At 37.9% G+C, this 23,571-nt stretch overlaps 1 protein-coding gene across 1 annotated transcript; it reads right to left on the bottom strand.

Annotated features, from left to right (window-relative positions):
* Nucleotides 1-20,339, bottom strand: Pgant5 (polypeptide N-acetylgalactosaminyltransferase 5). Its single transcript, XM_089251522.1, has 13 exons — nt 20,135-20,339; nt 15,586-16,088; nt 11,844-12,012; nt 11,301-11,467; nt 11,139-11,194; nt 10,277-10,428; nt 9,843-10,013; nt 9,249-9,366; nt 8,820-9,000; nt 6,541-6,680; nt 3,851-3,949; nt 3,611-3,745; nt 1-1,120 (listed from the first exon to the last, which is right to left on the bottom strand). Exons 2-13 carry the CDS (start codon nt 15,812-15,814, stop codon nt 971-973), a joined length of 1,767 nt encoding a protein of 588 aa, XP_089107648.1. The 5' UTR covers nt 15,815-16,088; nt 20,135-20,339; the 3' UTR covers nt 1-970.
* Nucleotides 20,340-23,571: the final 3,232 nt, after the last annotated feature.

Below are 23,571 nucleotides of genomic sequence, written 5' to 3'. Positions count from 1 at the left end.
TTCCGTAAGAAACATTTTTATTAAACCAAAAACCATTTAAGAAAAAAATTGAAATTTGGGAGAGAAAAAAAACCCTCGCTTTCCAATATACACAAAAAAAACCCAACAAAGAAAAAACTATTAACCAACAACTGGAATGTCATGAATCTCGCATTTCAAAGGAATAAAAAAAAGGGGTGGCGGGTATATATATATAATATGTATATCATATATAGTACATACAATTTCTCGAAACCTGTTCAATATTAGAGCGTTGGTTTCCTTGGTATACAAATATTTGGCTCATGTATGTGTTTATTTTTTTTAAATCTCCGATACACCTATAAATAGTGTCCTGAGTGAGTTCTACAAGCAATATATTCCGAGACGAATTAAATAATACATATAAATACAGGAACTTATTCATTACGAATATATAATAATAATAACGTAATACTTCATTGAGATGGGAAATAAAGACGAGCTTTCTCAGAGCACAAAAAAGAGGAATGAATCGACATGAAATAAATCCACAAACATTGCAGTGAATCCAGCCGACAGGGAATGCAGGAAGAAAAAGCATTTTTTACAAACTAAAAAAAGCTTAAGTATATTTTCCCAATACGCTTGGGAAACGAACAATAAAAATTCGTGACATTTTTCCAGATACTGTTTCAAAATCAAAAGAAAAAAAAAGAAGCAATACAAAATGGCATTCAGCACATTTTGGCAAATCTCAAAAGTTTTTGTTTTCGACTGGCTGGCAACTTACACGAGTTAAGCGTTTTTATTTTTTAAACAGACAAACAACATTATCCACGATTGAATGTCTCGCTGGTAGAAACACACACACTATCACACACCCACTCACACAGACAGACACCTTGTACTAAGGGCCAGATCACAGATTTGGAACTTTATTCTTATTTGTCGCTCGCTCGTTGAGTAGAACGCTACGAGTTTTCGGATTGGAAAGACTCTTGGAACGTCGTTACGATGAGGCTTGCCATTTGAAACTGTCATGCATGATCCATTTCTGGGATTGTCTGCCACTGCACTTTTTGAGGGTGGGTAAAGTGGTTTCAGAATCATCCGGTTTATCGAGACACTGGCCAGTCTGACTGTGAACTATTGTTTGTTCCTGGAAAAAAAAAATCTTTAGGATCGATCAATGTCTCATAACTTCAAATACAATCAATGAAACTTCACACACACACACACACAGCTATAGAAAACCTCCAGATTATTATGCACGTAGCCGTATTTGGGACTAAAAGATGGCGCTAATCATACTTTATGTTAATTGTCGTGTGTTTTCGGTAGTTCATGAGATGGCACGGCTTCCTTGGCTTGTGGAAAGTAGTGTACTTGCTTGGATTTTTATTTCAAGTAAAGTAGTTGCATAAAAGCTGTATCATTTATAATGATAATAAATTTGCAATGAGGATTTAAAAAAAAACGAAACCAACATTTTTAGATGGCTACATGAGCTCAACTAGTTGATATATGGAATCCTAAAGAATCTAGATGGTCCAAAACTCCCACCCATGAAGTCCTACCAAGAGAATGTCACCATGTTATGAGAACATTTGAATCAGATGGCGAACAAGATGACCAAATAGTAAAAGTTCTTTGAGAGCAATCAACTCCACGGTGGATCAATAACCTATCACATTGTTTGTCGTGGGCTTGAAGGAAGACAATATCCAAAAGAAACTATTAACTGAAGAGAATTTGATTCCAATAATGCAAAATCTACAGCTCTCTCGGTTTAGGAAACTGCCTTGAAAAATGTAAGAAAATGCATAACTAAATGTTGCAGCTTAGAGTAAACAAAATCGACAGAGTGTCTCAAACGGCACCCATGGGTAGATGACACCAGAGGAATGTTAACTTGGAATCGAAACATAAAGTGAAAGCGGAGGGACAAACTCATGTTTGTTATCATTGTCGATAACATTTTATTGTCTTGGTGAACACAACTACCTTCCCTCTTACGTTTTCACGTTTGAACTAGACCTTACTAGAAAATTAATATACAGTACAACTCTGGATGGACTTATCTTACAACAGCGGTTCTCAACCGGTGCTCCGCGGAGCACTGGTTAATAGATAAAATAAATCAGGATAGTAAAATAAATCAATAAATTTGATAAACAAACAAAAAAAGAAGCCTAAATGGTACCGCCATATAAATAATATACTAAAAAGGGCTCCTCGAGTTAAACAGGGCTCCGCCATAGAAATTATACGCTGAAAAGGGCTCCTCGAGTTAAACAGGGCTCCGCCATAGAAATTATACGCTGAAAAGGGCTCCACGAGTCAGAAGAGGTTGAGAACCGCTGTCTTACAGCAAGACATTGACAGATAATTGGTGGATAGTTTTCCACAGAGGAATGTGTACAAAATGCATGTACGATTAAGAAGACGTAAACAATTGGCTTGGTCAAAGGGAATATGGTACATTCATTGATGGGAATACAGGGTCAAAACCATAGATATAGATTAGACATGCTTAATATGTTTTTGCTACAAGGGAGAATTACAAAAATTTAAAGACCCTTATACAGGGTGAACGTGACCTGTTGTGCCAAATGAAAGGGAGTGATAGATGAGCTCAAATGGAACATGAAACTCTCTACCAACTCTCCAACTCTGTTCTACCTCAAACCATTTGAGTTATGGTGGAAAAAATGTGTCAAGTCTGAAAAAAATCTGAATTTGTGAAGTTTCTAAAAGATCTGCACACAAACTAAACACATATATTTCAAAAGAGCAGAAAAATCCTACAAGGTGACACCATTTTCATCAAAATATCAGGATTTATTGGCAAGCTACAAGCACTGAAAGTTTGCCGAAGTTCAAAATTGAATTATAATTAAAACTTTTAATCGCCAATTCCACAAACATCCTTCTACATAATTATATAGCTACAATCAGGAAAATCTACCAAAAACCTTTCCTTTGCATCAGCTTTCAAAAGAGCCCACAATAAGCCGTATCAGTGATCTGGTTCAGGAGAAATTTAGCCTTTTGTTTGCAATACATCACTGAAATTGGCGTTCATCTCTAAGTAGATATTGTCGACAATTTGATTTTCTAGAAAAAATCTTATTAGGTGACATACCCTCTATCAGACTATCTGGATAAAATGGTGAGTTACAAACCATGAGAGATTGGTGAAGTACAAAATTAAATTGTAGCCAAAATCTACTAAAATGCCTACTTTGACAAACGCTGATTTTAGTGATGTATGGTGAACAAAAGGCTAAATTTCTCAACTAAAACACTGATATAGTTTATTGGCCTACAATAAACTATTGAAAAAGCTGGTACAATTGATAAGTTTTTGGTAAATTCGACCGATTCTAGCCCGAAGTATATTTGGGAAATTTGCGGTTACAATTTTCAGCAAACAATTGGATTTTGAACTTGACCAATCTTTCATTCCTTGTAGCATGTCATAAAATCCAGATATTCTAAATGAAAATGTTATCACTTCATATGATTTTTTCTGCACTTTCTAAATATGTGCACAGTTTTTAGGAGTATTTGGGTTTTTTAAACTTCTCATGAGGTTTTAGCATTAAATAAGAGAAAAACCACACTGTAAGCATATATCAATACTGACCTCTTTGTCATACGCCCACATTTGATTTCCACCCATACCATGGCAGCGCAAAAGCTTCACTGGGCCATTCTTGGAAGCAGCATCAAGACAGCTATCATCTGACATGATTTGTTGCCGCTTCGTATAAGCAAAAACCTTCAAAAGTGCAATAGATTCATGAATGTTTGATTCAAACATATAATACAAAATAAATAAAATAGAAAAAAAAGCAAGGTTATAATTTATATTTGTGACATGTACTTGATTTCCTCCCAGACCATGACAGCCTCCCATGGCAACATTCTCGCCGCTCTTGCGTCCAAAAGTATCTAAACAGTTTGCAGTTTCCAAGTTTTTGATCTGGGAAAAAATTAAAAAAAAAATACAATGTAGTTCACAAAGATCAGCAATGCAAAATATGCCACATATAATTTTCCATGCTTCATTGGATGAATTGTGGATTCACTGATGCAATCTCTCAGTACCATTCCAATCAAGTTTCACGAATAAGAGTTTGAAGATTGTAGTTCACACAAGGTGACAAAAACAAAGTTTCAGTTTTTGGCATGATAAGGAGGAGAAAAGGACATTATCACCGATAAATAATAAATGCCCACTACGAAAATGGTCAAAATGGGCACTGAAGACATTGCTTTTAACCTGTTGAATGTTCTTGATGTTTAATTACATCAGAAGTTGTATGGAAGAATTACAAAATACTATTATTCCACTTCTATTGCTATACCAAGTGTGTGCATGTGCGCCTATTCGAGGTAATAAGAAACCCTACAAATACAGTGATATACCATGGCTAATAAAAATAATTTTTCCAAAATCGCATTTGTTAGCTGAAATCTTTGTTAGCCAAAATGTGATTTCTCTCAGATTTCCATACAAAATCACTTAATTTGTTCTAGATATAGCTCAAAATTTAAAGATGAGTTTTTATGAAACATCAAAACGGCTAAAATTAAAAGCTTCAAAATTGGATAAATTAGAATTTACAGGAGGATAAGGTATTGAAGATCTTATTTTACACTATTAGCATAACCAACACCAGCTTCAATCTACTAAAGCTGGTGTTGACACAACCCAGTCAAGTTTGTAGGCATCCCCATCCATTTGTTATTTGGTCAGCTCGTAGCTGTGTTAAGTTAGCATGTACATCCATATCAACAAAAAATGCTCATTAGCTAAACCCATATTTGTTAGCTGAGGCTGAAAAACCACAGAAAAAAAATCTTTGTTGGTCAAAAAAATTACTGTAATTCTTTAGCTGTATTATGACTGTATTTTGTGTGAGTAAAGGAAAAAAAACCCAAATTTCTCTTTCAAAATTTTCTTCCTCTGAAATATTTTTTGAGGGGATGTATATTACAATGATTCCGTAGAGAGGGGATTTGAAAATGGTTAGTGCGCTATCTCCCACATGTGATTCCGGAATTAATAAAATAATATCAATTATAATATGTATAAAAAAACACCTATTCGCTGTGCTCAACTTTATATAGGTCACTAACATTTTATCTAACATCATTCTGATACTGTACTCGCAGCAGTTGGAAAGTGTGCAGTGGAGCAGAATGGGCCAGCATTGGTTAAGGAGCTATTCAAGTATCATGTAAGCATAAATGGGGTGAGCTCCCATTTTCACTGGCTTTTTATGACAAGGTACAGGGGAAGGGGAATTTAATGATTATGTTAGCACCTGGGTATGAAAATTGAAGAAAATCGAAGTCAACAATGACAAGAATCCCAGTTAGTTCTAAATTACAGAGTAAAGAATAAAAAAAAATTCTGACTCTTTTTGTACTGATTCATAAAGTGATCGTGAATAACAAACCCTATTAAATGGCGATTATAAAACAGTCCTCACTTGTAAACTGACTTTTTTTACACTGATATACCCTCATATCACAGCGATACAAATGTTTTTATACTTGTAAGTTACCAGTACTCACAAACAAAATCGATAACTTACAGTATATCATTACTCACCACTTCACTGAGCAATGCTCAAAACTAAAAACATAAGCTAATTACTGTGTATTTAATCAATTCTAATGTGGGTAAAAACATCAGCAAGATTGCCCTAGCAGTTCAGTTAGCCAGACTAACCATTTATATAGGCCTATTTCCACAAGGCAGGGGTTCTCGAACTGTGCGCTATCAACCTTTATCAGGCACAACACAGAGCGGCAGCCCTGATAAATGTTTTTCAAACAGATTCTTTTTAAACTGCTCCAGGGAATTGTAGATAAGCATTGATTAGGGAAAGGGACACTGTTAGTGGAAAAAATTTGAGAACTCCTGCACTAGGATGCTTCTACTCGATGGGAGAAAAGAGGAGCCCAAGGGCTTATGTAGGACTTACCTTTGAAGGGGCAGAGGGGGGCACTTCCAGAGAAATAAATATTGAGTCACTAGCTTCCAAAAACATTTTGAATTTATAGAAATGAATGAAAACAGCACAAAAAGTTGTTCTTTCTTATATATTCCAATTTTTTTACAAAGATGTTTAAAATGTAAATTTTTTAAGTTAAATTTAATTTCATCTCTTTTGGTGGGGGGAGGGGACAGCCAAAGCCTCCTTAGTTGAGACCGCTACTAGTCTATGGCCAGCCCAGCTTCCCCAATTTTGTTTATGGGGGAATTTTCCTATTCCTTTGTGGGTAAATCTTACAGAAATAGAACAGAATTGCCACAGAAAAACTCTGCAGACACTTTGCTTCCCGTAGACTGCAAATATTTACATCTGAATGAACACAAAAGGCACAAAAGGTTATTAATGCAAAACGTGTGGACTATTTTAAGAATTAATAATGCATGCAACATTTTCTGTATATCTTTGTTTCTGAAGATTGAAGGTAAAAAAAGCGGCAAGAACATTTTTGTTCACCTTGTATCAATTGTAAATTATGAGCAAGAGTGAGAAAAGCAAACAAACTCACTTCTCCAAGATAATAATAATCCAAAGGCATTTGTGATTCTGGGTAAATGTTTTCCAGGTACCATTTGAAGCTCTTGCACTTTAGTCTCTCACGTAATTGTGTTCTTTCAGAAACATCGCCAGAATCTGTTTCTCTAGCACCTACAAAAAAAAAAGAGGCGAAACAAATGATAAAATTTCTATAGATTCAGAAAGTAATCCACATTTCAAGAACGTTTTGATTTCAATGCTGAGAACATGACACAAAGTTACTTTTACAAAGTTAACCCTTCCCCCACTACATTCACACATAACAAGCTCCAACAGGGTTGGAAAATCAAGAAAAATTCCCATATAAAAATGTATTTTCACAGTAGGGTTTCACTCTAACACAGTCTTCAGAAGCTATCTTACAGAGTTTACACACAGAGTTCCTCAAGGACATTGTTACGAAATTTCTGTAAATAGCACTATATTTATTATTAATTATATTAATTTTTACTTGTAAATAATGTAAATAGCATTTTTACTATATAGAAACAATAATTCAATGTGAAATGGCTTATTTCCTGTAAATCACACTGTTAGTAATGAACTTAGCAACATTGATAATGTTAGTAACTTGGTTAGAAGCTTGGTGATAGTATGGGAGGAACGAAAATTCTTGCAATTGTTCAAGAAGGTTCCCTTTGCTCATAACAGGCAGCTGAAATTCACACTGAGGGAGAAGAGAGGCCGAGAAGTTAAACTTACATAGGTTCCCCATATTAATGTGTTGCATCGCTGGGCATATTTGAATTGCCACTTCAAAACAGTGTAAATTTTTATTCAGTGAGAAAAATTTGTAAAGTCCTGTATTTGATCTTCGCGCATTTACTCGTTTCCAGAACTTGATAAATAATCCCTAACAATATGGCCACTACTATCAAAGCTTGTCTTAGGCATGTTTAGCCTATGCAACTATGCACAGTGAAGTCTTAGATGGGCCCCAGTAAATTGCGATTAAAAAAATTATATACCTTACACATTCATTTTATGATGAAAAAACAGTTATAAAACATAGTGACAATTAATAGAAAAAAATTGCACTATTTTTTATTTAAAGGAAAAAATATTTAAATTTAGTATGTTTCAATAGTGGCATGATGGATATGGGTAGGGCTGGGGGGCACACCAAAGAAATTTTTAAAAACTCCATTAAGCAAAACGGTTGTGGACCGCTGCACCAGGTCGGAAATATCCAACCTTAAAGATTCCTCAAGAAATTTCATTAAATACTCTCAAACCCTTTTTTTAAATACAGTTGGACCCCAATTTAACAAATTCCTTGATTTTTTCCTGAATATCTTTTCTGGCAAAAATAGAGGTTAAATTCCCTATTTAATGAATAAAAAACCTCGGTATAACAACAAATTTTTGAACTACCCAAAAAAAAATTTCTTATTTCTCATTACCACAATCCGAAGATTTGACTTCCCAGTAATTGATCTTCAGCCTTTCTTTAGAGACAAAAAAAAAGGGGAGGGGAAAGGAATGTTAATTTTTGAGTAAAGGAGAAAATAAATCCATTTAGAGTGGCCAATCGGTTTACACCATAGTTTCCCAACCTTTTTTGTCCCATTGCCCCTTTCTACAGAAATTTTTTTTCTCCCAACGCCCCCCCCCCCCATTGCAATCCAACCCATAGGATCTTGTGTTACGCCCGTAGCTTCTACCGCCCCCCTGGAACATTCCATCGCTCCCTAGGGGTGTTAACGCCCACGTTGGGAATCACTGGTTTACACCAATACCATAAAATACTGTCTGTATGTTTATGTTCCAGTAAAAAAAAAGTTACATCAAGTTTCTGTTTCATCTTGATAAGTATAGAATAGTGGGTCACCTGAAGAAAGGGGGTTTTCGATTATCGAAACAATGGCAATGTTGACTGAATTTGATAAAAAAATGTTGGATGTATCAAACAATTTTTTTTGTCACGCATCCTTGACTTTATTCTTAAGTTTATGTGGGTTTTTTTTTTTTTTTTCAATTGATGTCAGAAATAAGTTGTCACAACAACCCCCCTCTTGTTTTCCCTTAAGTCGCTTTTAAAATTTATCATTTCAAGTGTGTTTATGCTCCTGATCAATTTGATTGTTGATTTCCTCCGATGAATTGGGGTTGAACTATAAATTGGGTTTGACTGTATATAAAACCAATGATTTATATCTGAGAATACAAGACGGACAACTTCTCATTCTTATTAAAAATCCAGCATTCAATTTCTTCACCTGAAAATATAGGAAAACCAACGATAGTTACCAGGGTTTATTGCATAGTAAAATTCTTTCCACTCATCCAGCCAAACCTCTGCTAGCCTCGCGTTATTATGATTGACTATCTTGCTTGTTCCACCAGGGAATGTATATGGCGTTGATTTGCGGAAAACATGACCAACATGTGAGCATGTGACTATCTCTAGTGTACCACCACACATCCAAATCTAAACACAGGAAGAGAAAGAAAAAAAAATTTTGTGAAACATGCAAACATTCTCAATTTCACCCACAACCAGACTTTTAAACAAATTCACTTTTAGTTTCATGTTATAATAAATTCATTCAAATCAAATATGGAGGGGGGGGGGGGAGAACAATTACTCACTCTGTTTCACATGAATAACATTTACGAGTATGCTGCTCAGACACAAAATATCAATGAATGTCAAGCGATTGAGACACTATTACTTACACGGAATGATAATTCTAGATTTTCCCCTCCCCAGATTTCCATGCCTTCATCATACTTCCCAATCTCTTCAAAATAATCACGATCGATGGAAAACAGTCCACCGGCCATCGTAGGTGTCCTTCAAAGAAAATAAATTTATTTTTTTATAACAGATTGAATGGGTTTTAAAATAATATGAATTACATTTGATGAACACATGAAAATTTTCTGCTTTCTGATAGTTTTTCAGATTTGAGCAATACTGAAGTCATTTGACATTTAAAATGTACAGCCAGGTCTGTCCAGGTTGACACCACAACTAAAAAAATGGAATTGGCACCTAAAATACTTTTTGTGCAATTAAATTGGAGCCTAAGGGCAACACCAAATTCTCTGAATTAATGTAGGTGTCTCTACTAATAAGGGAAAATGATACAGAGAAATCTTAAAAAGTTGGAGGGAAAAACTGATTTTGGGAAAAAATGTGTGGCTCCTAAAAAATCTGGCTGAAGCCTAACTTTTTTTTTCGATTTATCAAGCCCTGATACATGAACAGAAGGCAGACAATACAGTATATTCTCTTTAGGCTTTACAAAATGTTATAACACTAATTACTTCAAAGGAAGTGTCCTATCACCACCTCTCCGGTCAACTTCTCTCTGAGGCACTCTGTACCACCGGAAATTCAACTTCCAGTTGAAACCGCCCCATGTCATGTCAGATGCAGGAACATATTCGAAGGTCTCGTCGCTGATAACATCTATGATTGGGCATACCACACGAGTCCTACAAGAAATTGTTTTCATAAAAATATGCACAACTCTTTCATAAGAATGAATCATTTCATTTAATGAATTCAACAACAGGTTACTTAATGAGAGCAAAAATAGGTTATGAAAAATCACACAAGACACTCGAAAAGAAAAGCCATTTTTACTAGCAAAGATGGTCAGCAAATACTCTTCCTAACCAAACTGTGAATAAAAACATAGAAATAGTCTAGCTATTCAATCTAGTCACATATGTTCCATGCATTGAGTAGTTCTTACCTGTCTTCAGCTATTCTGTCCAGCAGAGGCTCCAACCAACCAACTGTACATTCACAATGTGCATCAAGGAATGTTATAACTTGGCCAACAGCAACACCAGCGCCTAGTAACCTTGCCCTAATCAGGCCAGACCTCTTGCCAGTTCTCATAACCTACAGCGGGAAATAAAAAAAATAATAAAGCATACATTTTCTAAGTCAATTCTTCATGTCAATATTTTTTCCATAGATGGTGTTGGGCGGACGAATTTATTTGCCAAGCCATTTAGTTCTGAACAGCATAAAATATACAATTTAATAATTTTGTATGCCTGAGATAAAGGGCACCATATCACAAAAGATAAATTTTGCAGGCGAGCCATTTAAAGTTTTTTTTTTTTGTGTCTTTCTATGGAGCTCGCTTCTTTTTTTCATAAATTGAATATCTTTGTTTATTGAAATATGACTTGGTGTCTTACGCCTATGTATAATGTAACAAAAATACTGCAAATTAATAACGTTATCCCAATATTGATGAAAATGAACATAGTGTCCTTTACCTCTGGCATATAGAATTAAACTATATCATGTTTACTTGCAACACAGTCAACCTGGCAAGGTTGCTGTTACGGTCCTAGGTTAAAACCCGAGGGAAGATATGGATAAGATATTTTCCCTAACAAACTTGAGGTGACCACCAATAGATAGTACCTTCATCTCCAACCCATCTCATTAATGGCAGTAAATTGTGTAGGTGTTGTGCAGTAAACATAACGATACGACCCAAGTTGGTGTTTGGTGAAGTAGTTAACTGAGCAGAGATTTCATCTACAACTTCATTGATATAGACACAATATAAATGGCATATAAAAATGTATGCTCACTTTAGTAGGAACGTCCAGCGTCGCTACATACTTCTCCAACTTCTTACCGAGATAATCTAAAACATTGTAATTTAAATAGCGATAAGCATTTCAGTAAATAAACAGACTGAAAAATAAAAGCAATAACAGAAAAAAAACAACTGGAAGGTTATAATCACAAACCTCTTTCACTAGCGTCATCTACAAGAATAATCTCTGCTAAAAGTGAACGAGGGGATGTTCGAATAACACTGTACACAGTCCGTAGTAAAGTGGACCAGGCTTCGTTATGGAAAACTATCACAATACTGGTAGTGGGTAGGTATTGGGAATACTCTTTTCTTTTGCACCTGAAACGATGATCGAAAAACTGTATCCATCAGAACAGCAATGAATTCAGATCCTATCACATTCAACATCAATTGAAATATGAATAAGTCAAAAACATAAATCTTTGAATCAATATGAATAGTACAGTGGTGCCTCGCAATTCCAAGTTCCCCAATTAGATGCTTAAATTCCTTTGGACTGCACATGAATGAGATTCCTGGAGAGACAGGCAGAAACACTGTCGTGATTTGCCATGTTTGGCAACTGATTACTGCCAAATCACAAGGCACCACTGTATTTTTTAAACAAAAGCAATTGACAGAATTTTCTTTTTTCTCAACCTTAATGTGACAATATTTGAGAGATGAATACAAGAAAGTATCCGTTTGCTCTCACCCTTCCATCCTGACATCACTCAAGCTCCTGTTAAGTGCGATCCTGTCGCTGGCCAACAAATTAAACTGGTTCAGCTTGAACTTCTCGTTCTTGAGTATCTCTTCATCGCTGGAGATGACAACTGGCTTGCCCAGTTCACCAGGCCATTTCGACGGATTTTTTTTAAGCTCTGCGCAATGAATTAAGAAAAAATGTTTTAACATTGCTGTGTGGATGAGAGAGAAATTCACGAAACAATTGTCTTGAGCAAAAAAAAAGTTACTATTTAAGAATTTCACACAATGATTAACACAAATAAACATTATCTGTCAATTCTTGTTGCATTTTAGTCATTTCTTGCACATGGGAAGAAAGAATAATTAAAAAACCAGACTTGCTTTTCTCGTTAAGACATAAATTTGAATATAAGCCTGCCAAACAAGAAATTTATTAAGATATTACAGGGCTACCAGGTGGCAACAATTACCAAGTCTGTTCCACCTAAACTAAGTGAATAATAGTACCTAGGAACTAATAATCGAGGTTCTATATTCAAAATCTTAATATTGCATCTCCTGAATTTCTCAGGGTTTTCCTCCTATGACTGTGTCCTTATGTTTAGAGATGATTCAGGAAAAGACAATCACGTCATATTAACCAGAATTCTACCAGGGGGTGGCTCTTAAAGAGAGCAGTGTGTGTGTGAGCCTCCCTCTTGAAATAGTGCTTAATTTAATTCATAAAATGGATTCAAGATACAAATTTAATGTTATGAATTACAGTGATCTCTTACTTTCGCATCAGTGCAAGGGAACAAGGAAAAAAGACGTATAAGTGAATAGCATTTTTATGCTAAATCTCTGACCGGGAATGCAGAAAACTGTCTTATAACTGAGAGAAACGTATATAAGTGAGAGATCACACTGCACTATTAATCGGATGAATTTGATAAAAATTCAAAAATATATCAGCCAAAGCACTAATTTGAAGAGAAAAAAATGTGTCCCTTAAAATACAGATCAGGGGGTCATTCAAGTATAACGTCAGCATCCATGGGGGGGGGGGAGGTTTCGGATTTGCCAAACTTTTGATGATGGTGGGGGATGAAATGCTTATGTCATCATTCACCCTTTATAAAAAATATGAAATATTCTCAATGCCATCTTTTTTGGCGTGCCAAAAACGAGGAAAACCCTTTTCCTAGTTTGTGGGCACCTGAACAAACATTCTTCCTATTGACTCCATGGAGCCACTTTGATGATCACCAAATGTTCCATGGACCCTTCAAATAATCAGTAAATGTGTACCGCTTAAGTGTTTTAGAAATGGGTCGTGGGCCGCTAAGTGCTCTGGAACTGTGCCTGCGTTCTGGGAATAAGTAAGGAAGTAATCTGTAGATGTGCCATGGGTAACTTGAGTGATGCAGAACTGCACTGCAGGCCGTTTAAGAGCTCCAAAACTGTGCCACATGTTACATAAGAGATTTCTAAATGCGCCACAGACTGCTTAAGTCTTCTGGAACTATGCCGCTGGTCACTCAAGTGTTCTTGAACTGTGCCGCCAGTCACTTAAGTGATACTTGAATGTACCACAGGTCTACTTTAGTGATCTGAAAATACGCCACAAGCCGCTTGAATGCTCTGGAATTGTGCCATAGGTGACTTGGAGTTCTGTAAATGAGCCACTTAGTTCATTTTTACAAAATTAGGTTTTAGGTGGCAGGACACATCAGATCAGCCCAAGGGCCACATTTGGCTCGTGGGCCATGGGTTTAGCATATATATAGCTTAGAGGGTGGGTCACAATGAATTTCTTCAAGAGAAATTTTAGTTCTTAGCCTTCAAACAGCATTGAAGTTAACAAATTGATTATAATAATACATAAAAGTATTTTCTTCTGAAATTGTAATTTTATTTAAATATTTTTTTTCATCAAAAAAAAAATTGATCATCGGGCAGGGTCATGGAGGCCATTTTTCCTCCACCCCACTCCCATGTACGTCTCTGATCCCAATATGCATTAGGAGGGGGTAAGGGACAGAGTAGACGAAATTTTTCTGATGGGGGGGGGGGGTCAGTGTTTTGCTGACGGTAGGGGAGGGGGGTCAAAAATGGCTAAAGATCTGCTGATGTAATACTTGAATGGCCCCTTAAGTAAAAGTAATTCTGAAGTGCAATCTCTCCCCCCGCCCCACCAGAAGTTTCTCTGCAGCGAGCTGTTGCTGACTCCCATCCAGACCTGACACAATAATAAATAGGTGACAGTGGCCGAAAACTCTGGGGGAAAGAACGGAAAATAATCCTGTATTTCAGTATAGGTACAGCTAATCAACGATTTCTGCCGTTCAAATAATTTTTGCATTGTTGCCTGTGCGTAGGAAATTATGTTAAAGCAAGACGCAATATAGACCTATTTTTCAGTAAGCATTGCATAATTTTGCAGGCAAAGGAATTAATCACTCCGAAAAGAGATGACCTATTTCTAAAACGGAATGACCTATTTTTGTTTTTGTAAAGGAATAATCATTTACACAGGGATTTCGCAATTCATCCTGTAAAATAGTATTAAACGAAAACAATAACAAGCAAATTAGTCATACTTACTGATCAAGCACCTAAATGAAAAGAGATTCGCAATATAATGTAAATGTCTGTATAATAAGCATCAAGTTTGCATTAAAAAAAAAATAAGTCATATAAATAACAAATTCGTTTTTGGTGAATATTTGTAAACTTTCAGAGAACTTTTTGGACAAGTAGCATTGCATAGCTGCCAACTTTGGAGAATGAGAATTCGGGAGGTTTTCGAGCGGATCCAAATTCCATACAAAAATAAATGTAAAATGGATTTTTTAAAACATTTTAAGGATGTCATTGGTAAAAGAGAAATTTTAGGGCTATTTTACCGTTGCACAAACCGTGACACCATGCAAGCCATTGCTAATCATGGTCAACCAGTAGGTTAAAGTCTTTGGGTTAAATTACCTCTCAAAAACCAAATCTCGCAAACCAAAAACATCTCTGTCAGGCCCAACACGGGACATATGGATAAAGCATATAGCTAATATTTCGGATGTCAAATAATTTTTTATGGTGAATTTTGTGTTCTCTCCACAAAAAATAAATATTTTTGTGATTTGATGAAATGGCGGCAATTTACGCAATGCTTATATGAAGCAGCAGTTTTTTTTCCAAGTAAATTCTGGGGGAATAATTTTGTTCCCTAAATGTAGGGATTTTTTACAATTACAGGCGAAATTCATGAGATACGAGAGTTCTGGAGCTATGGCATTGCATTTATCGAGTTCATGCTCTTGAGTGGAAAGATTTCCCCAGACGAAAAAATAGTACAGTTAATTTCCCACAAGCGTAGTCAGATGTGCCAAGCAATCTCTGCTTTCTTGGCGATTAATTCAAGATGGCAGATAAAAAAATGTGATTCACGGCATGAATCAATCTGATAAGTATTAATATGCGATATTCAATCAACAAATTTCGTATAAATTAAAATATAAAAAAATTAAGGCAATAGAAAGAAATAAAGGGTGTTAAAACTAACAGACATATTTGGCAGTCAAGGTTACCAATTTAGGTGATAAAAAAAGGTGACCACATTGGCGCTGACCATGCTTATGTGAGGAAAACTAACCACCTATTATTTAATATGTAGGTGTCAACTAAAAATAAACTATTAGGGTCAACTCTCAAAAGATTTTTAGTAATAATATCTCCTACCAAAACATTAAAAAAAAGTCTAGGCTTACCAGCTGGTTCCCACCGATGAAGAGGCCCCCTCGGTGCATTTGGCGATTTAGAAAACTGGGCTTCGTCTACGACTTTCTGCGGTTTTCTAGTCCTTTCTGTTCTAGCGCCACAGAGCGCACTATTGCCGATACAGTCCGTATAATACATGAGCAATAAGGCTCCCACCATGAACCACACCAGTGAAGTCACGAGCACAATCTTGAATGTGTACAGCCGTATACGAGCCATGACTGTAAATCATGTCCGCCTGACCTCGGGAGATGCAGAGTATACCGAATACTTGATTGGATAATATCTTCTCTATAAGCAATAGTTTCTGCTAACTATTTGTGAGCAACATGCTTAGTTGGAAGGAATGGATTGCTAGTGAGGACTAAAAAAAACAAATCAGACTTAAAAAAAAAACCGTTAAGAATCCTTTCGATGATTGATCGTGATGGCTTGACGAACTTAAATTTTCAACGTGGCATAACTGGTGATATCCTTTTCCAATGATTTCATCCTGGAAGGCAGAAGAATAAACATAATTTTAAACAATATCATTCGACACATAAATGCTAATTTCATTTTATTGAAAAATAAATGTGATTATATTATCTCCGATTATATTGTTATAATCTAATTTTCTTGACAACTCTTTTCATTCGTCGCCCTCTGCTGTACCCCGCTTGACCTCTTCCCACTCCCGTAAGTACACCTGTGTCTCTGAGTCACTTTTTTTTGGTAATGCCCATGCTCCAAGTCACTCTTTTTCCCACTCACGTGCTTGCAATTTCTTTTGGTCACTCTCACTGTCTTGGAACCAGGGCTGTCTTAAGAGCATTGAGGGCCCCTTGGAAAAGTGATATTTTCGAACCCCTGACTAGAAATGCTCGTCCATAACCAGTTTATACGCATACTCTCGAAAATTTTAACTAGATCTCATTTTAATGAGGGCTCCCCTCTCTGCTCTTGAGAGGACCCAGGTAAGCCCATGCGTTAAGACGACACTGCTCGGCAGATGTGGATTTATTTAGGGTTATATAAATTTTGCCACCCTTCCCCCATTCTACTAATTTTCTCAGCTACTCATTCCTCAAATTTGTCGCCTCTCTAAACTTGCCGCCCTGGGCTATAGCCCACTAAGCCCCCCGCCCCCCCTTTGTAAGTGGCAATTGAATATGTCAATGGTGATTATTATGACTCAAAAATGATTGTATTCAATTATAATCCCCAGAGCTTGAAAAATTGCAAAAAGATCTAGACGTCAAACATTTTTTTTCCACAAAAAATTTTTAAAACAATAGTATTTCTTTCGACTTTTCTAGGACATGCATCATAAAATACAGTTTTATCAACTATATATACAGTAGAACCTGTACGAAGCGAAATGTCAACAGACTGAAATAATATTCCGTTTTATAAAGGTGCAAATAAAATCACTAATCATTGAACAGACTGTAATTTTATTCCGTTTAAGACAGGTTTCCATCTCATACAGTGTCTGTCTTAGACAGGTTTCAATGTATATATATATATATTTCTGGCTTGAAACGTTGTGCATACCTCCTCTTATATCGGATTCTCTCAAACTTACAAGTCCAAACCCCCCACCCACCTTTTTGGATGGGGGGGGGGCAATCGCAAATCCAGAGGGAGGGGATGGGCAATCGACCCTCTCAAAAGCTGAGTAATACGGGGGGAAATTTGTCTGGCCCGTAAAATGTGGGATGATTCCCCGTGTACCTACACAAAAATGCCGGGTATGCACTGGACCGATACCCATTTGCAATTGAAGACACATGTCCATTGTCTGTTTGGCTTCATTCGCAGCCGAAAGTGTCTGCTTCAGCTCCATTCATAAATGAAGATGCCTGCCTTTGCTTAGGCACAGATCCAGGGAAGAGTGGGGGGTGATGGAAACTACCAACCAGGGCCGTCATTTCAACTTTTTCCAGGGGGGGTGGGACAAAGCACATGTACTCAATGTATGTATATATATATATATATATACACCATTTTTAGTGTATTTTCGAAAGCCAAGGAGGGCGACGCCCCCCCCCTAAATGACGGGCCTGCTACCAACCCCTCCCAAGAGCTAAATAAAAAATGGGGGAAATGTATCTGTCCCATAAAATACAGGACGATCAAATGAACTTAGACAATTTGTCTCTCCTGTCACATCGTCCTGGATCTGCACCTGGGCGGAGGCAGTGCTGTCTTAATGCATGAGCTCACAGAGGCCTCACAAGAATGAGATCTGGTTGAATTTTGCAAGAATGTAAATTGATACACATTCCTAGGAAGGTAGGCCTAGAGCGGGGGCAGAATTATGGGCAGGGGTAGAACTAAGACCACTGTCTTGGGGTGGGGACGCTGACAGGATATGTTTTAACACAACTGAAATAGTAATGCTTAAAAAGGCCTTATGATAGAGATTTACACCATGACTTCCAACCTAAAAGGAGAAGGTTTTGCATTTCTCTGAAATTAGCCCTTGGCTGACTGGAAATGTTCGGTGGGTGAAAATTCCCAAACAGTTTTCCTTGAAATTCTTCCAGATTGTTCTGCAGTAGCACTGACTGTTCTGTGACCAGGGCCGCAACTAGGGCAGAGAGTGGGCAGGTCTCGTGCCCTGGCGCTGGACCCAAGGGGGTGCAAATTTTATTCTGAAACCCCTCCTTCAACATTATAAAGCATCAAAATGTGCACTTGCCCTGGGTGACCAAACATCTAGTTGCAGCACTGTCTGTGATGTACGTACGTCACAGATTTTGGTATATTCTGCTTTTGGGGTTTCACGAGAGTACGTAAATTGGTAGGGTTCACAAAATATCACTTTGCCCAGGGTCCATGATGCTGTTACACGAGATGTACTTTGGGCCTTGGTAAGGTAGAATGAACCTCTTCTGCATAGGGGGGGGGGGGATTCACGAATTGGCACCCTCCTCTAGTTCTAATTGGATTTTCTTGAACATAGATTCTCCCTAAATTTGCCATCCTGCAGTCCTTTACGGCCATCCTCCCACAAATGCACCTCTGAGGTGCACAGAGCATAATAATGAGATTTAGTACTATGGGAATATGACTGGATACATAGCTACCATAATTAAAAAAAAACAAAAAAAACCTTTCATTCCTCTGTGGGAAGTCAAACCACCAACCTCTTCACTGTCTGGGCGAGTGCTCTACCATTAAGCTGCAGAGGAGATATTTTCTAACCATATGTCCCCTCGGCTGAACAGGACAGACTGCACAATAGACAGAATCCCAACTCAGCAACAGCTCATAACTTTATCTTTAATGGAGTGGAGGTATATCTTCAGCTTCGAATGGAACTGAGGCAGATATCTTCAGCTGCAAATGCAGAGGGGGGCAGATATCTTCAGCTGCAAATGGAACAAGGACAGACATCTCCAGCAGCGGAAGCGAGCAGACCCAGGCCAATGTGTCAGAGAAGAAACTTATAATGGAATGAATTTTATCATCTCATGTTTTAAAGGGACAAATTTACCCTCAATTATTCAGCTCTTGGAGTGGGAGGGGCGATCACCCCCCATCTGAGGATCCAGTCTAGTCCAGAGTTTAAGCTACGGTCGCATTTTTCGCAAAATGCAAAAGAAAATCGTAGAATACGAAAAAAGTAGTAGCCACTTTTGCAAAAATGTGTACAGGAGGTACGCAACGAGTACACATCCAACCATCAATCATTACATTAGGGGTCATTCAAGTATTACGTCAGCATAGGGGGGAGAGGGGGTTTTGGATTTGCTGACTTTTGATGACAAGGGGGGGGGGGGGTTGAAGGTTGCTTACGACATCAACCACCCTTTTTGAAGATATGAAATATTCTAAGCTGCTGACAACGGGTGGAGGGGGTCAGTGTTTTGCTGACTTTTGCTGACAAGGGGGGGCGAGGGGTCAAAAATGGCTGAAAATCTGCTGACGTAATACTTGAATGGCCCCTTAGCATCCTAGCATTTTGCTAAAGCTTTGCCCCCCCCCCCCCATTTTCGCGAAAGGGATTTTTTATCCAGCTTAAACCCTGCTCTAGTCCCCAAGTGTCACTGCAATTCTGTGAGTGTTTCCTCGGTATTGTAAATGCTAAGAATTACGAATAAGCATAAAATTACAGGAAACATCTGGCTGGTCTAACAACCCAATACTTCTACAGGTATGGTGGCAAATATGAGGGGTGGGGAGCCGAATACAAGTTGAGGTCAATGAGTTAAACCAGATGGCGATCGAAAAACACTGATCCGGTGTGATGAACATAAGGAAGTGTGAATACCACATGAAAATATTAAAGAGACCGCTGACCGGATTAACCAGCTTTCCAGGTAAAAATGGACAAATAACTTACCCCTTACAAATAACAAGGACAATGAATCAATTACTATCCACCATTATATTAACACATTGAAATCCACCGAGCATTCCGAGAGAGAGAGATATATATACACGTCTACCAAGGACTTACCGAGATAAGAATAAGGGAGAACTTTATATATCTCCACATTACATTGAGAATTTCCATATTATTTCAATGGCTACATATTGACTACTTACCAGCTATCATTTGAGTTTCGTTCACGGGAGATTCTCCCCTAAAATGTTTAAAAACCCTACAATCTGTAGCACCATTAACACATCACTTTCATTTCATTTCTTACGTGATGTTGACATGATCAATGTGGATGGATCTTCCTCCCATCGTCGATACTGATTCACGCTCCAGAGCGGACCGTTCATTCGGAAATTGCCGAATCACGTTGCAGCTCTTATTTGAAAAGTCATATAAGTTCGAACAAAGTCTTTTTTTTATTGGACAATTGATGGTAATGGGGAAAAAAAAAAGTATTTTGAACGGAATAAAAAATTTTATCTCCCACAAAAAATTTGTCCCATGCTATCGTTTTTCGTTTTTTTTTCCCGTGAAAAAATTTTTTTAATAGATAGCGATTTGAGCTATGTCATAATTAGAACCGTTGGGCATTTTGCCTGTTGTGGCGTTGTCATGGCCCCCCACATGGGGGAGGGGGGTTGACAGGGCCCGTGGAAAGATCTTTTTGATTTTTTTTTTCTTTCAGATATGTCCCATAGGAAAATAGACAGGACTCTTTAATATCAATCAATTGCCGCTGTGGTGGTCGAGTGGTTATAGTGACGGACTCGCGATGCGAGGATCCGGGTTCGGATCCGGAACCCGAACAGTGGTGGTTGGATGAAGTTGGTTTTCTTTGGTTCCCAACTTCAAGGCGCAAATGCGAGCCGATCTCCCCGTTAAAAAGTCTCGCCACAGAGAGCAACAGTCCTACAACGATAAATCATTCAATCATAACACTTCACTCATAGCTAGAAAAACTGATGGCAGCACTACACATAACAAGCATTACAGAGAAACAAAAACTTCACGTCAGGTTTCACTACACGTACATGATGTTCTTAAGTCAGCCACCTCGTTGTTCAATTTGCGCGTTGTATTTGTATATCAATTTGTACTCGTATGGACGGATATCTTGAACTACGTACCTTAGATCTCATTGAAATTTTTTTTAACTATACACATGTACAAGTAAACGAAAAAAAAAAACCCGGAAACGAAGAAAATAACATTGTACAAGGCCCCCCCCCCCCGACTTTCATGGTGGTCGTTCTCCTAGGAAGGAAGAAAAGACATTGTGATGGTCATATGGCTACTGAGACGTCAAGGACACCAGCGTTTTGTGTGTCCTCGGGGGTATAGCCGAATAAGGGAGGCCACTAGAATAATCCTTATCTAGTCGTCGAGCGTGTGTAGGGACCTACAGGGCTACCGCACGACCCCTGCTGTTTCAGTTCTTGGAAGGCCATAATGTCTCGATAGAATGAAAATTGGAGTAAACAGACGTCGTATTCCACAGTGAAATTGCCTCTGGGTGCCGATAAAGCACATGAAACCTCCCCCCCAACAACTTGGTACAGGGACCCGTAGGCTGCGCTCTTCAGCGGACCCCCTCTATAGTGAACTAATAGTGTGGAAAAAAGACAAAAAATGACAAGAATGGTCCAGGCCCCAGGCCTGAAGCCCCAGTCTCGTGGGCGGGTAACGATACTGAGACATCTTTGCTGTAAGCTTTTGTATACAGTGGATCCCGCATTACTTTTTCCTCCTTGGGTCCTGCGACTCTCTGGTGCCAACTCTTATTACTGATACTCATCGAGATTTCTCGTTTAAAGCGTTTTCCCGCAAAAAGTATTGTACGAAATAGCTGTAATGACGTGTGTACTGAATCACGTGATTTCGCTCACGGCCCCTCTAGTAACCCCCTCCCTCTCCCAGTCCGAACAAATCAAGGGGTTTTTTTCCTTGCTTCTGAAAAAAAAAGGCTACATTCCGCATCGGCCTTTTTTATTCGCTGTACTGTCTTGAGGACACATCTCCCCTCGAAACTTCTATTCACAGACATATTGTGACACAGAAAAATATTTACGGTTCGCGTCTGCAAAAATACAGTTGTTCGAAATCTTTTAGTAAAATAGTTGAACGAGTTTGCGTACATAAAGGATTGATTTTTTTCCCCATGTGGATGAATCCTACGGTTCTAGCCCAAAAGAACGGTAAGCAAAACTAAAAATTTGAATTTTTGTTAAAGTTTTATTTTGAGCATTAAGAGTTAACTATAATAAATCTATGTCAGAAGAGTTTGGCATCGAGGCCAGTTGCGATGTTTGTTGAATTGTGTTTCATAAATTTTAAAAACGATTATTTTTAAAAGGGCATATCTACAAATTACTGAGTAACCTCGTTCATACGTCACTCAGTTATACGACTTTCATGTTTATACGACGTTTAACTTGGGTAGCAATTGGTAACAATACATTTTAAACAACAATACAACAAATACATTTTAATGTTAAAATATTTCATTTATATTTATTTAACGTAAAACCTCAATTATTCGACGTTTTCACTTCGACTCAAACTCGAAACTTTGAAAAAAAGAAAAACGTAATTTATATCCATCAAATGCGCACAAAATTTTTGTATGCAGTGAAAAAGCGTTGCTGCAACAGTTCTAGCATATTGTCACCGCAAAAGACATAAATTTTAGGGTGATTGCTGACGTATACGAAAATTGCCAATGAGATGGCTGATGACCATTTAGAGTGGACAGTTAGGTGATTTGTTTATTGCCTCTTTCTGAGAATACGCAGATGTGGAGAGTCCCGAAGAAATTGGTTTCAATTGTTTTGAAGGCCATATGACCTTTCAGAATTTTTTCCCTCCCTATGTTTTCAACGTTATCCCGAGAGGGTGAGAAAGTCTACTGTAAGCATTTGGGAGGGGGGGGGGGTACAGGTCTGCCGAAAATAGGTACACATGCACAGCAAGTTCTTTCGATCATTTCCTGTAGAACTTTCTTTCAATGTGGTGCTTTGCTTGCTGACAGGGCCGTCTTAAGAGCTTCATGGGCCTCCGGGCCAATTGATTATTCCGAGGCCCAACCTAGAGAATTCTCGAAAATTTCAATTACTTCCCATTTTTGTGAGCCCCCCCCCCCTCTTCTCTTGAAGCCCCCGGGCCGTGCTCGGGTGGGTCCATGCGTTCAGACGGCACTGCTTGCTGACTGTGATTCGTCGTTCGTAATGTCGGAAAAAAAAAAAACGCTCTCTCTAAAAAAACTGGAAATTTTGGAAGAATTCAACAAGAATTTTAAATTGATAGCGAAAGTTCATCTTGCAAACAGGTTCGTCATTTAGGGCCCCCCCCCCCCCGGCTTTTGAAAATACACTAAAAATGGTATATATATACAAATATATATATACATACATTGAGTACATGTGTTTTTCCCCCTGGAAGAATTTTGCCCCCCCCCCCTCCTGGAAAAAGTTGAAATGACGGCCCTGCTTGCAAACCAGTTGAATATGTTCGTTTCAACTTTTTGAAACGATTATAAAGTAGAGAAACAACCAAAGAGTAAGCTCCTGATTGAAAATCATCTACTGCCAAAAAAAAAAAGTCC

Source organism: Pholcus phalangioides, unplaced genomic scaffold (assembly GCF_987345545.1).
Source record: "Pholcus phalangioides strain wild (caught in Gottingen) unplaced genomic scaffold, Ppha-v1.0 ptg000027l_1, whole genome shotgun sequence".
In the NCBI taxonomy this organism is placed as follows: Eukaryota; Metazoa; Arthropoda; class Arachnida; order Araneae; family Pholcidae; genus Pholcus; species Pholcus phalangioides.
This window is presented reverse-complemented; position numbering and strand designations above follow the sequence as displayed.